This window comes from Morus notabilis, unplaced genomic scaffold (genome assembly GCF_000414095.1).
Source record: "Morus notabilis unplaced genomic scaffold, ASM41409v2 Scaffold191, whole genome shotgun sequence".
Lineage (NCBI taxonomy): Eukaryota > Viridiplantae > Streptophyta > Magnoliopsida > Rosales > Moraceae > Morus > Morus notabilis.
This window is the reverse complement of record NW_010366216.1, coordinates 378,382-392,971: the sequence shown is the minus strand read 5'-3', so window position 1 is coordinate 392,971 and position 14,590 is coordinate 378,382. Positions and strand designations below refer to the sequence as shown.

At 31.4% G+C, this 14,590-nt stretch overlaps 2 protein-coding genes across 2 annotated transcripts; one reads left to right on the top strand and one right to left on the bottom strand.

Annotated features, from left to right (window-relative positions):
- Positions 1-2,580: 2,580 nt before the first annotated feature.
- LOC21397663 (heat stress transcription factor B-2a) lies at positions 2,581-5,478 on the bottom strand. Its single transcript, XM_010109900.2, has 2 exons — positions 5,031-5,478; positions 2,581-2,985 (listed from the first exon to the last, which is right to left on the bottom strand). The coding sequence occupies exons 1-2, from the start codon at positions 5,412-5,414 to the stop codon at positions 2,659-2,661; spliced, it is 711 nt and encodes a 236-aa protein (XP_010108202.1). The 5' UTR covers positions 5,415-5,478; the 3' UTR covers positions 2,581-2,658.
- Positions 5,479-12,378: 6,900 nt separating this feature from the next.
- LOC21397662 (pentatricopeptide repeat-containing protein At2g20710, mitochondrial) lies at positions 12,379-14,590 on the top strand. The gene is made up of 2 exons (XM_024173356.1): positions 12,379-12,713; positions 13,282-14,590. Exons 1-2 carry the CDS (start codon positions 12,432-12,434, stop codon positions 14,434-14,436), a joined length of 1,437 nt encoding a protein of 478 aa, XP_024029124.1. The 5' UTR covers positions 12,379-12,431; the 3' UTR covers positions 14,437-14,590.

Sequence of the window (14,590 nt, the reverse complement as noted above, 5' to 3'; positions counted from 1 at the left end):
TGTAACACAAATCTTTTAATTTTTTAACTTTTAATCCTTTAAATCTAGAAAAAAATCCAAATAAATTTAATAAAATGAGGCACATTGAAACAAATTTACAAATTTAGGGGTGGTTGATTGTCAGAATTAAAAGTTTAGAGAATAATTTCCTAAATCAAGATGAGTTCAAGAGGCAATTATGTTAAATTATTTATTAATAAAAAATTATTTATGCTTAGTAAATAAATTTATCAATAAACATTTTTTTTATAATGGTAAATATGTTTTTTTCTTCATCGTTTCAAAAATATAAAGTTATTTACTTCATCGTTTTAAAAATGCAATATTTACTTAAAAACGTTACAAAAACATGCTATTTACTACAATTAATATTTACAATACATGGTAAATTTAAGGGAGTAAAGTTAAAATACAACAATTTTTTAGTTATTTTAGGAAGTTAGAAAAATGTATAAGAATTATTTTAATGATATTGATATTTATACAACAAATTGCTATTTGTAAAATTTTCTAAATTTTTTGTTATATTTTTAATATGACGTTAACGTTGTGTAGAAATACAACTATAGTGGTGAGTCATCTATTTTAAATGAGTTGACATTTTATAATAAGGTGACATGATATCATTTATGGAGATAAGAATATTGGGACATATAAAAGAGAAAATAGGAGCTTGTTTCATCTATTTTAAATTAATTGACATTTTATAATGAGGTGACATGATATCATTTATGGAGATAAGAATATTGGAACATATAAAAGATAAAATAGGAGCTTGTTTCATAAAATAATGTATAAGTTTATCGATTAGCATGTTAGATCATCTCTAATATATATGTCAATGTCAATGTTATGTTTGACATTAAGTGTAAAAATGATAATTTGATGTATTTTTTTATTTTATGCTCCAATGCATAATGTTATTTCCAATGTTATATCAATATTTTTCATAATTATTAAGCTTTCAAATTTTAAAAGTAAAGTTTTAATATTTAAATAATTTGTAAATGATAATGTTGTAATGATTAAAAAACGGTTAATGAATCAAGTATAGCAATCAGATGTTAGAATTTGTTGTTTGTTATGCTTGATGTTAAATTTGTCACCAAGTATAATATTTTTTAAATTTATTATCAAAAATAATATTTTATTGGAGAATAAATTTTTAATTAAATGTCAAATTTTAGTTTTGGCATATCAAATTGGTATTTCGCATTAATGATGCTCATATGCTTCCCTAAACCATATTTATCACTCCAATCTAATTTTCTCTTGAACGATCCCCCATTTTTCAAATTTAAAGAACCAATTCTTATCTTTGATTTGTTTTCTACTTTTCTTTCTCACATTGGTCACGTTTTTCCAGTTTGGGTGTGCAGGATATATGGTTTTAAATAAAAACCTCATATTTATTTTCATTGCTTACAATCTTTTTCTTCTTTTCAATTATCATTAGTAGTGGTAAATGAAAATTTTCAGCCGACAAGAATAGACATATTCAATAGACTACACATTTTGATTTTCTCATAGTTTGAAGATGACTTAAACCCTTCAACGTATAAAAAGTAATTGATGCTATGATTTTTTTTTTCAGCTTTTCCATTGCGGATGACATTTTCCAAGTAGCGCGCCTGGTCAAGACTAAATTACTTTTCTATCACATTATTTTCCACATTTTCTTTTATTTGAAAATTTTGAAGACGTGTGTGATAGGGAAAAACAACTTAATAACAATAACTAGTATGATATAAAAAATAATAAAAAGAAAAACTTATGGTTGATTTTAAATTTAACTTTAAAGAATAAGAGTTATTTCACTTTGCTTTTTACAACTCAAAATGACACAAAATTCCTCATCCGTACTCCAAACTAAATATTCTATTGAGGCGTCAATTTTTATGGATATTAATCACGTACATTTGCTTGTTTGGTGATACCATACGTGATTCAAACATTTTTAAAAAAAATCTTATATGTCACAAGGACTAAAAGAATTACCGTCTCAATAACAGAAGTACCAAAATTGCATCTTATAACAAGATATGAGGAGGGAGAGCTTTCTTCTATGTTAAGTTATAGGGAACAAAGTAGCATAACTCATGTCTTGGGAGGCCAAGTATGCAATTAACCCAAATACCTACGATGGGTAACAGGAATGAGATATTAGGAATTCAATTTGGGCAATATTTATTCGTTAGACATGTTTTTGTTTAATTTTGAATATAAGATTATGGTTATCTCTTAGATTAATTTAGAATTTAGTTAAAGTATTAGTTTATTTCTATAAATTCCCTACTTATTATAATTTCAATTCAGAGAAGTTGATGGATTAATGAATATTGAGCTTCTAATTTTCTGGTTTTGAATTCTTGTTACTCTATTTAATTTTGCGTTCTTTTATCTAGATATTGTACATTTTCAGTGATTATTAATAAAGAAAAAACTAGTATATATCCACATATATAACTTTCACAGTTCATTTTTATCCAAAAGAAATGAAATAAAAAAAAGAAACTCAAATCATGATCTATTCTTGAATAAAAAAAAAAAAGAAAAATACAAATTAAATCCATGGTTTGGAAACAATGAAAACACACAGCAATTTTTTTTTTTTTTTTTTTTTGTGTGTGTTGTTCTTTTTGTTTTGACCAGCAGCACCTAACACAACCTCCTAAACTTATTGTGATGATCACCCATGTAGTGAGAAAGACAATCCAACAACTTAACTTCTAGGGCTTTGAAGTGTGCTATTTGTGTCTGCAGTTCCACCTTCTCTCTCCTTAGGTTCTTGTTCTCCTCCATCAGTTGTAACCGATTGTTCTCCTCCGTCGCCGCCGCACTATCTCGATCGGAAGCCTTGCGGAATGCCGGGAAGACGCTCGGTTCGCATTTTTTCCGTGTGATCTCCACCAGCATGTGCTTGCAGCCCTTCTGGAACTTGTCGTGCTTGAATTCCCATCTCTTTGATGACGTTTTCTTGAATCCCTTTACAATTACGCAGGGTAAAAATCAGCTATACGTAACTAATATAGTACACTGTTGAATCTTGAATAAAAATTAGGCACGTAACTAGATAATTTTTAAGGGGGCGTTTAGTAAATAGATCCAGAATCATGATTCTAGATCCTGATTCAAAATCAGTGTTTGTTTACAGTGATTCTGAATTATGATTCAGAATCAGTGTTTGGATTGGATGATTCTGAATCATGATTCAGAATCTAATGTGATGTTCTAAACCAGAATCACTCATGATTCTAAAACCACCCCCTAATTTAAGGTGATTCAAACCCCTGATTCTGAAGTATAGTTCCAGAATCATGATTTGAACCTAAAATCATGAATCATGATTCTTGTTTTAAAATCATGATTAGAATCACTCTAATTTAAATCCTCATATTAAAAGAACCTAAGTCAAATAAATTGCGATCTTAAAGAGTTTGAGTTACTTTTCTCTTTTTTTTTTACCCCTTTGCATGTTATAATTTTCTTTTGCAAACGCATGTGTCGAGCATCACAAGTAAAAAGATGGGGGCCAAAGACAGTACTACTAGCTAGGCGTCGTAGCAGAAAAGAGTGTTTGTTTCGGATGGACTAATTGACGAATTGTACTCTACACAAGCAAGGCCTATTTTTGACCATTTTGCAGTATAAAAGATCTGGAGTAGCATGTCCCAGCACGCAAAAGATATGGGTCTTTGACCAAATTAACCAAAAAAAACGTGGTTGAGAATCTATAAATCGACTGTTTTTTAATATATACATGTATAAATATATATATACACACGCACATGTACATGTTCCTAACTTGTCCCTATGCTAAGAAATTAATGTGATTTGTTTCTTTGAAGGCTGCCCCACAAAATACAACATAAATACAACAGATACAAACACTAGAAATCAACATAAGTTTTTCGTATATTATCTACTAGCTAGGTGAAATAAATATGAATTGGTAAGCTTCTGTTGGTCTACTAGAATAAATAGTGTTGAAACCACTACTCTCGAAATGTCAATGCATGTAAAATGACATTAAAACCGAAGTATCATAAATGAACGACATAATATCATGCAAGTTTTCATCATTCATTTTCTAAATTTTAGCACCATATAATATATGACAATCCTATTAATTATTTTGGAGAGACAATCGAACAGATAAATATATAGGCAGTATATATAATATTATGTTTCGATCAATAGGGGAGAGAAAAAAATAATCTAACTTAACTCACAATTAATGAAGTTTAGCTAGGTATCAAAATATTGAAAAAAGAAACTAGACATGAGTGTATATATATTTACACACACACATATATACATATATTTATATATATTCACTGGTCAAATAGCGGCTTGATATATACTTTATCGACTTTTTCTGAGGTACATACGTCCACAAAGAATATTAGAACAAACTCGTTGTCTTTATTACCTCTACTTTCTTCATCAGCGTGATTATATTGACAGACGACTATGGAAACTCTCACAGTTTTGACTACCTATTCCTTTTCATTATTTTCTTCAATTATGATTACTACTTTTTGATGGCCGGAAAAGGAAATTAACACGAAATCAAGCCCATGACCACACCCGCCGGTAACATATATTCATCGGAACCCTAATAGTTCTGATCATCATCTCCAAATATCAACCGGGAATTACCAAAAACACGTATATATACTTCTGGGATGTTGAACCAATTATTTTAATCAAGTTCTCTAATTTACGCAGTATATCGGTAAATCCAACCTACTTGGGATGTGTTAACTCTCCACTTAAAAAAAAAAAAAAAAATGCAGTATATCACAAACATACTACTATTTTTTTTTTTTTTTCTCTGAACATATACTATTATTGTTTCTTTCAATATTATAACTATATATATGTGACATATATAAGGGGAACCATATATAACACCATGCACAAATATATGTATATATATCATATTTATAAAGGTTTGGGAATTAATATGCTTGATCAATCTAATTAAGGAATATATAATTTTGAAGTTAGAAAACTGGCGTACGTACATAGGTATTAAGCTGGCGAACAAAGCTGGAGAAATTGTTGTGCTTGAAGTACTTGGGAAGCAAGAGCTCCGAGAACTCCGCAGGCGACCATACAACAAAACCATTGCCTTCTTCATTCCATGAAATCACAGACGATCTCTTATAACTCCCTGCATAATATTCTCCATTAATTATACTTCTATCATGATCTGATGACATAATTATTCCAGCTCCACCTTCCTCCAGCAAATTGTACGTCTTCGATAAGAACGGCGTCGGACTTTTAGTCATCGGCGACTGCCCTGAAGATAAGGTAGTACTGCTGGTAGTACTACTACTCGTGATCTGATCACCACCGCCATAATATTGGTTCAAGTCCAACTCCAATACTTCGTTCTTAGCCATAATATTGTTTTACAACATGAATATTGTCATGATGGTCATTCTTCTTTTAGTTATGTCGCCCAAAAAGTACCTTTCCTAGCTATATATATATATATATATATATATATTGTATATATATAATATATAGTGGTGGTTATATCTTGGAAACTACTAGCTAGTGCCGTGGAAGGTGGACTTGACGGCTTCTAATTTTCTAATTTGTTTGGCTCTTTCTTTAAGTTTCTTTAGTGCATGCAGCTTTCTTAAAGGCCCGGCCGAAAGAGATCATGTTTAGACAACTAATTAACGCTTTTACTTTTGAAATGAAAAGGAAAGGCAGTGGGGGTATGGAAGTTTCGTGGGTTTTGCATTTTGGATATTATATACTGACAAGTGTCCATTAATTTTAGTTTTTGATGCCTTATAGATAATGTTTGTTGCTTTTAGTCAAGCAAAAAATAATTATACATTTTAATCAATTACGCTGACTATATACAATAAAAAAAGGGGTCTTTTTTTCTTGTTACTTGTTAGATTATAGAATCAAATGTTAATTAAAGTAGCACGGGCATGAGTAGGCAATAAGTATAAGTAACAAGGATTATGGTTTGGGTGCATTGAATATTTCTTCATTCTTGGTGTCATCCATTCAGTGCCCAACAAAATTCAGACAATGAATTATGGAAAATGCAAAGAAGGGCTGAGAACTCTGACCCAGCTTTGGAAGAGTCTCGCAAACTTTCCAAATGTCCATAATGAATTATTGTTGTTCTAATTGGTGTTGATAATAACTTGGTGATGTCAGTAATATTTGCTAAAATTACTAAATTAATTAATTTATCCAATGTTGAAGTGGTCTAATTATAAATCATTTATACATCTAGCACACGCATTCCATTAAGTTATTAAACTTAATAACCAATCTGAGCTTGAAGGTCAATCGCATTTCACATGGATAAGTAATATGGCTATTTGTGGCTAATTTGATCAAAAAGGTAATTGATGACCCATTAACTGAGAATCTGATAATTACTAAAGTAGAAAACTATCATTATTAATTAACAGAAAAGAGGTTCTTAGAAACAAATCAAAGAAAGGGGGAAAAGAAAACACAAAAAGGGAACATATTGGAATGCGCAAGATTGGTTGGCAACAATAACTTAACTATTGAACCAAATACAATGGGTAAGATTGGTTGGCAACAATAACTTGACTATTAAACCAAACACAATAATGTCTTATTCTTACGAATTATATTACCCTCCATCACTTTTTCAAAAATATGATTCTTACTGATTACTGCATATCAAACGTCCTTTTCCTAGGTGCATAATTAGGTGTTTACCTATGGCATAAAAACATGTGCATCTTAATCCACTTTTCTTCTTTTCGTTTTTCATATCTTGGCTTATGTTCGAATATTCACTTTAAAGTTCCTATGGAGAACAAATTACAGTGACACCTTTTGGCATGAGCAGTTGTAAATAGATTGCAGTTCTCCAAAATTTTAGGCTTGAACTGCGAAAGCCTAATTACTTTGAAATGAATTGACAAAAAGCGTTAATGATGTAATTGTTTGCTGGCGCCACTGAGCGTTAGCTTTCCTTTTGGGGCTGTTGCCCATGCAGTCTGTTGACGGTGATTTCTCGTTAACAAAAACAGGATGGGTTACCTCTGAGTTTCCTGTTGGATTACCGGCCTTAGTGTTGAATGTGTGTAAGAATTTATTGGAGAGGTGTGTTGTGTGTTAATCAAAGATGTACGCAAATAAAGAAGACAAGAAATTTTATAGTGGTTCACTCTATAGAATCAGAACTACATCCACTGTGGTTGTATATTTCTTTTGAGAGGATTACAATTTACATCAATTGTTTTCTCTAACTCTTTTTCCTCTCTTGGATTTCCACCACCTTCCTGTATGGAGTCTCGCCCCTTTTATACTGGGACTTCCTTCGCTGGGTTGATTTCCTTTGTAGGCAGAAGCACTCAAGTGCTCTCCCTTTTTAGGCCCAGACGTAGCCCACTAATCACTTGGAGTACTGTTCACTCAGCCAATTAGTCTTCTATTACGGCTATGTGCGTTCCTATAACCCTTTTCTGTCCCCTGTGGGGCGGTTTAAGGGTTCGCAATTAATGCCTGCTTTGCAGACATCCCCCACTTCTGTACGCAACTTGCCATGTCAGGTTTTTCCCCAAAGTGCATTCCCCTCGTCGCCAGTGTTGCTTAACCCGCTTGTCCTTCTTGGCGGTTGATTCTACGATCAAGGGATTTTTATGTTTAAAGATCGACGGTACGACTTATCGACGTCAGAAATAATCGACGCCTTAGGTTGGACTTCGTACTTGGCTTTTTGTAACGGATTGGGAGGGAGCCCCCAGACAACTACTAGTATTTTTCTTCTAAATTGAAAAAAAAAAAAAAAAAAAAAAAAAAAAAGACCGCTGGAGGTAACAATCTATTTACAGCGACAAACACGTAGCTTTTGTATTAACAAATTCAATCTAAATCGTCATCGTCTTGTTGTTTTGGTGTTGGCACTTCAAGATAAACATCAGTAGAATTCGTTACAAACTTATTTTCGTTATCCTTTTCCATCTAATAAAACCTTTTACTGTGTTTTTCCTCGAGGGGAAAAAAAAAGAAGAAAAAACTTGATGTCTAATCTGAAAACAATAATTATGGTTTAATCAAAATCTTCATCATCTGGTAATCGGTTGTTGTGGTGTAGTGGTTATCACGTTAGTCTTACCCTTAAATATTATAATTATAAATATTATAATATAATTAATATTATATTATAATGTAATTATATCTTATAACATATAATATAATATATTATAATTATATACGTATATTATAATAGATCATATTTAATATTATAATAATATATATATTATGTATTATACATTGTAATTATATTTATCATTATAATATAATATAGTTGTGATATTGTAATAAATAATTATAATAATAATTGGGATAGTAGTATTTTCTATAAAATTAAATATAATAACTGTATATTTTATGCATAATATTATTTTATTTTATTTTATTTTATAGAATATATATGTGATGTTTTCGTTAATAATATGATAGTTATAATAAAAATTAGGATTTTATTATTTTAAATATATAATATTATAATTATAATCAGCTACTATATTTTATAATATTATAATTAAGTATTTGTATAATTACAATATAAATTTATATTATAATAGATAATATGCTATAATTAGAAATGATAATATACTATATTATATATTATAATTATAATACGTTATATTATATTTTTATATTTTTATAATCATACTATATTTTTAATAATATAATATGGTATAGTTGTAACATTATAATATAAAATAATCAAAATAACATTATTTTATTATATTATAAATTATGATTGTATAATAATAATAAATATTATATAACTATAATTATAATTATATATATATAATATTAGTTATTAAATAATTATATTAAAATATATGATATTAGTTATATTAGTATGAGGGGTAATTTTATCAACATGAAAATATTCATATTTTATTTTATTGTATTTGTAAAAATAAAACTAACTAAATGAATCATTTTTCTTTTTTATTCTATTCTATTATTATTTTTATTTTTATTCTCATTATCATTCATCTACTGCAACTAAACGTACCTTTATAGGGCACATTTGGCGGGGGCAAAGGAGTGGAATGGAAAGATCTCCAATTCTAATATTTGGTTGAGTTTAATATAAGAACGGAAAAGACTTTTACGCCATTTTAGGTGAATCGTCGTTCCTCCACGAACGGAAGGAAATGCCATTCAGATATCTTTTTTCATTTGGGTTTCCGATTTTCCAATTTCGTCGCAAAATAGGTTGTTCATGAACTTGGAGCTTCATCTAATTTCGTGGTTGTTCTGATCTTCTTCGGATTTAGGTTGGGTGGGTGATAATTGTAATTGAGGTTTCGTTCATGAAACCCATTGTTGTGAATCTGATGATAATCTATATCTAGTAGTTGGTAGATTAATGGAAGAATGAAACCCATTGTTGTTACCATACTATCGAGCACTTTCTAGCAAGTTTTTTTTTTTTTATTTCCTTAATTGTTATATGATTTTTTTAGGATTTAAGTTACGTTTGTTTTAAAGGTTCTACATGGTTTAGAATTAGTTTTTGATTTGTTATAATATTTTTTTCTTATATAAAATTTAAATTTTAAAAATTAGAATCATGAACCATAATTTTAAATCTATAAATCAAATGTTATCTTAATTCAACACCCCTGTATTAAAAATATAATTAATTTAACGAACTTAGTTGGTTGTAAGCCTTTTAATCTCAATTATAAATTGGGAATTGGAGTCAACCTAAACTATACTATACTTAAGAGTAATGGCATTTCATCTTCTTCTCATATAAAAAAAAATCTAGTTAATTTAGTTTTCTTTATATATATATATATATATATATATATTTGCATCCCCTATTTGTTTAAAAGTAGGAGCAATTTTGTCCAAATAAAAATAGTTGTGCGCGTTTAGAATCCGTTCTAAAATAATTTCATTTTCTATGTGAAAAGGAAAATGAAAACGTTTTCAATATCAGACAGGAATCATTTTTAAAAATGCGTTTGGTAATTTTATTTAAAAATTATTTTCAGTCTAAGAAAAAACTGAAACTCCGTTTGGTGTGACATTTTTAAAAATATGTAGTAATACTTTAAATAATATATTAAATAATTAATACAATCCCCAATCGATTGCCTACTAATTAAACGTCCCAAGCATGCCTCCTACAAATCAGTTTTTTTTAGTACATTACAAATATATGATAAATAAATACAAATAAGATTATTTAGTGAATGATTACACTGAAAATAAAAAATAAATAAAAAGTTTATGTAGTAAGTAATCGTAACGTATTCATTTTTCTTTAGTTAGAGTGTGCTTGCGGATTAGACTATGCCTAATGGAAAGAAGCCTTTATAGATGTGCTTAGTTTAAGTGCACAAATCATTTTCATAAAGCACTTCTCTCGCTCAAAACACTAACTAAATCATCAATCTTCAGTTTGACGAGCAATATGAAATCAAACAATCAAGAACATGATAAAATCCTAAACATACATTAATGTTCCTGCAGGCCAATATTTGCAAGCTGAGGTAGATGGTGGGTTCATCAGAGATGTTCTTGAGTTTTTGGTGAAAGGAGATGTGGTTGTTTACAGGGTTGTGGCCAAAAACGTCATCTATTATACCCATTCACTTCTTCTTTTAGGAGAGTAAGAACTATCAAATGACGGTTTCAAAACATAACCAATAAACAGTTTTAACCAAACGCGTCGAGCTAAATAGATGTTGAATTCATTTCTAAGGTACTCTCACTCGGAGCAACAACAAAGTAATAACGTGTTATGTGCATCTCACAGTCTGAATCTCAGTACAGATTCCATAACCAACAAAGCCTAATCAAAATATAAAAACTCTTGCCTCCAATAATATCCCAACACTCCACTACACTACATTGCCTAAGCGGATTATACCAAAACTAACTTAAGCCAAAAAGACAAGCTATCCACATTTAACCATGTTCATACGAGAAAAAAAAATAAAAACATAAGCACTGAGGCCTCGTTCTTGTTATTCTTTGTAAGCATATCAAACTCATTTAAACTAATTACAGGATTTAAACATAGATTTTGATGCTTCATGATGATTCTTCAAGCATCACCTATTAAGCCTACTAAAATCAACAATTTTAAAAGAAGTAAACAAATAACCTGTAGGATTAATGAAACCATATAAACCTATCCTTACAAAATCAATAGGACTGCTGATCAATAACAAATTTCCTTCATAATCACAGACAAGTATTGGGAAAATCAATAACAGAAAAAATAATCAAAAATTTCCTTCATAATCACATACCAAATCAGATCTACTAGTTGGGAGAAATTATGAACAAATGATCTGAAAATCAGAAAAAATAACTAACTAAACACCCGAAGGAGGGCCATACCTCAGTTGATTTAGGGGATGAGGGTCGGAAATTCGCCGATCAAGAAAAGACCTTCAACAAATTCACGATCAGATCCGGCAGGGAGTGAAGATGAGGAGATCAGAACATGCGACTTCAACGTGAGAAGAGATGAGCTCAGAACAACGAATGTGGAGAGAAGATGAGAGAGAGATCGGCAATTTCATAGAGGAGTCGAAAGAAATCCGGTGGAGAAAATGAAAACAAGAAAAATGAAAACGATAAAAAATCGTTTTCAGAAACCTTAGATAAAAGAGGAAGTGAAAATAGGTGTTCTCAGTTTTGTTTTTGAAAAAATGGGTCACCAAACGTAATCTTTACAACGTTTCCGTCTTTGCTCTTCAAAAAACGTGAAAAATGTTTTCAAAAACAGAAACAAACGCGCCCGTTGTATTCCATTTCACCATTTTTGTAATATTATAACCAAACAAATAAACTGTATTTCTTTTTCATTCTATTTTATTATCATTGTCATTATTATTTCACCACTGTAACCAAACGCAACTTAAATATCCGAGTTCAATCCTGAACAACAATAATTAAGGCATCGTTCACTTCGTGGATTCGAGTTTTTAATTCGAGCTGTGATCTGACATTTTCTTAGAGCTTTTTACTGTAGCAAAAAAAGTTAAATGTGACATTTTCTGAGAACTTTTTACTGTAGAAACCTAGAACTGAAAACTCGAATCGGTGAAATGAACGAGGCCTAAGACATCGTTCATTTCACCGATTCGAGTTTTGCTACAGTAAAAAGCTATCATAAACAGTCACATCTAACTTTTTTATTATAGTAAAAAGTTCACATATAAAGTTACATCTTAACTCGAATTAACGAACTAAACAGACCCTAAATTTCAACTTTTTCATATTTATTTATTTATTTTAACACAAATGCTTAAATCCTAGAACCCTAAACCCTGAAATTGAACTGAGAATTGATTTCCACATTCCTCTACTCGGCTTTACCAATTATCAGTTTCCTCCAAAAGAAAAAATAATAAAAAATGAGAGTATGGGAGCGAAGCAGATTAGCTCTGCGTTCTGTATTTGGTGCTCAGAATCAGAACGTTTCGGGACGTTTCTTCTATTCCTCAATCTCTAATCCTACTAATACGAATATTGAAGAGAGATTGTATCGGAGGATCTCTCCGGTGGGTAACCCCAACGTTTCGGTTGTGCCGATTCTTGAGCAGTGGGTTCAAGAAGGCAAGCCTGTTAGTCAGATTGAACTTCAGCGTATCATCAAAGAGCTCAGAATCTTCAAGCGTTTCCATCACGCTCTTGAGGTTTCTCTTTCTTTTCTTCTCTTTTTTTCTTTTTTATTTATCTTCTATTGCTTCCCATTCGTTACTTCTTTTTCTTGTTTTCTATTTTTCCTATTCGCTAGTTTCTTTCGTTTAAATGTCTAATTGATTGGATTGATTTTGTTTAGTGCAAATATTATTATGTTAATATCTGGGCATGAGCATTTTATCACGAAAGATGGTCTCTTTTGCAGAATGTCTGGTTAAGACCGAAATGTGGGAATAACTGTTTTAAACGTCAATATGTTGGAGAAAATTGAAAGGGAATTAACATTATTGGAAGATTTATGAAGAATTCGTTAATTTTTGCTGAATTCACATTCGTCAGTTTGTTTCGTTGAATTTCTAGTTGTTCGGATTAAATTTGTTTAGTGTGTAGATTAACACATTTATATCTGGGGAATCACCTTTTCATGTTCATACAATGGACTATCACCTTAACTCCAGCTAATAAGAATAATACTAAGAAAATCAATAATTGCTAGATGTAATGCTAATCTCATCCATTCGAAATCTGGTTTTAGACTGTTGTTTGTAATGACTTTTACAGATATCTCAATGGATGAGCGATAAAAGATACATGCATCTTTCGACCAAGGATGTTGCCGCTCGGTTAGACTTGATCTCAAAGGTTCATGGCCTGGATGAAGCAGTGAACTATTTCAATGACATTCCAGCAGCATTGAAAATTTTTGAGGTCTATAGCACTCTTCTCAACTGCTATGCCAATGAAAAGTCTGTGGAAAAAGCCGAGGAAATCATGCAGCAAATGAGGGATATGTGGGATCATAAGACACCGATTTGTTATAACATAATGATGAATCTGTATTATCATACTGAAGACTATGATAAACTAGATTCCCTCATGTCTGAAATGGAAGAAAAAGGCATCCCTTTCGACACATACACTTTCAGCATTCGGATGAGTGCATATGTTGCCATTTCCGACGTTGAGGGGGTGAATAAAATCATGGAAAAAGTGGAGTCCTATCCAGGGTTAGTTCTGGACTGGAACTTTTATTCGGTTGCCGCAAGCTCGCACCTCAACGTTGGGCTAGTAGATAAGGCTGTTGAGATGCTGAAGAAGCTTGAGGACCGGCTACCAACTGTCAACAGGAAGTCTTTTGCATTTGATGCTCTCCTCAAATCCTACGCCCTGATTGGAAACAGAGATGAGTTGTACCGTATTTGGGACCTGTACAAGAAGGAGAAACTGTTTAACAAGGGATACAAGAGTATGATATGCTCGCTTTTGAGGATTGATGATGTTGAAGGAGCTGCGAAAATTTATGAGGAATGGGAATCTAGGGGCTTACCATTTGACTTTTTAATTCCCGACTTGATGATTGATACCTATTTCAGAAAAGGGCTTCTAGAGAAGGCTGAAGCACTAGTGGACAAGGCGATAGCTAAAGGAGATGAGTCTTCAGTCGAGTTATGGTATTATTTGGTGATTCGGAGTCTTGAGCATAACCAAATCTCCAAGGCGGTCGAAGCATTGAAGAAGGCAATCTCGGTGTGGTCACCTGGATCAAAGCCGAGCAAGGAGACTCTGTCGGTCTGTTTGGAGTATTTGGATGGTAAGGTAGACATTGAAGGCGCTCAGATGTCCATCAATTTGCTGAGAACTGAAGGTATTTCCTATGCAGCTTCTCATGAGAAATGGCTGAATTTCACAAGGGGTGGCGACTCAATGTCCACCTAGTTGGTTCTCAAATGGAGGAGATTGCTAAGTGGTTAGCTCAAAATTATATCGATGTCATAAACTCAGAACTCGGTTCCCCAAAAATCTCTAGCAAACTAGTGAGAATACTGAGGCTTCATTTATTTCGTGGATTCGAGTTTTTAATTCGAATTGA

What these genes read in the sequence shown, in the direction of transcription:
- LOC21397663 (XM_010109900.2), bottom strand. Translation starts at nt 5,414, where the DNA reads ATGGCTAAGAACGAAGTATTGGAGTTGGACTTGAACCAATATTATGGC. An exon ending in TTCGCCAGCTTAATACCTAT is followed by an intron (nt 2,986 to 5,030) that starts GTACGTACGCCA and finishes GTAATTGTAAAG; the next exon opens with GGATTCAAGAAAACGTCATC.
- LOC21397662 (XM_024173356.1), top strand. Translation starts at nt 12,432, where the DNA reads ATGAGAGTATGGGAGCGAAGCAGATTAGCTCTGCGTTCTGTATTTGGT. An exon ending in GTTTCCATCACGCTCTTGAG is followed by an intron (nt 12,714 to 13,281) that starts GTTTCTCTTTCT and finishes TGACTTTTACAG; the next exon opens with ATATCTCAATGGATGAGCGA.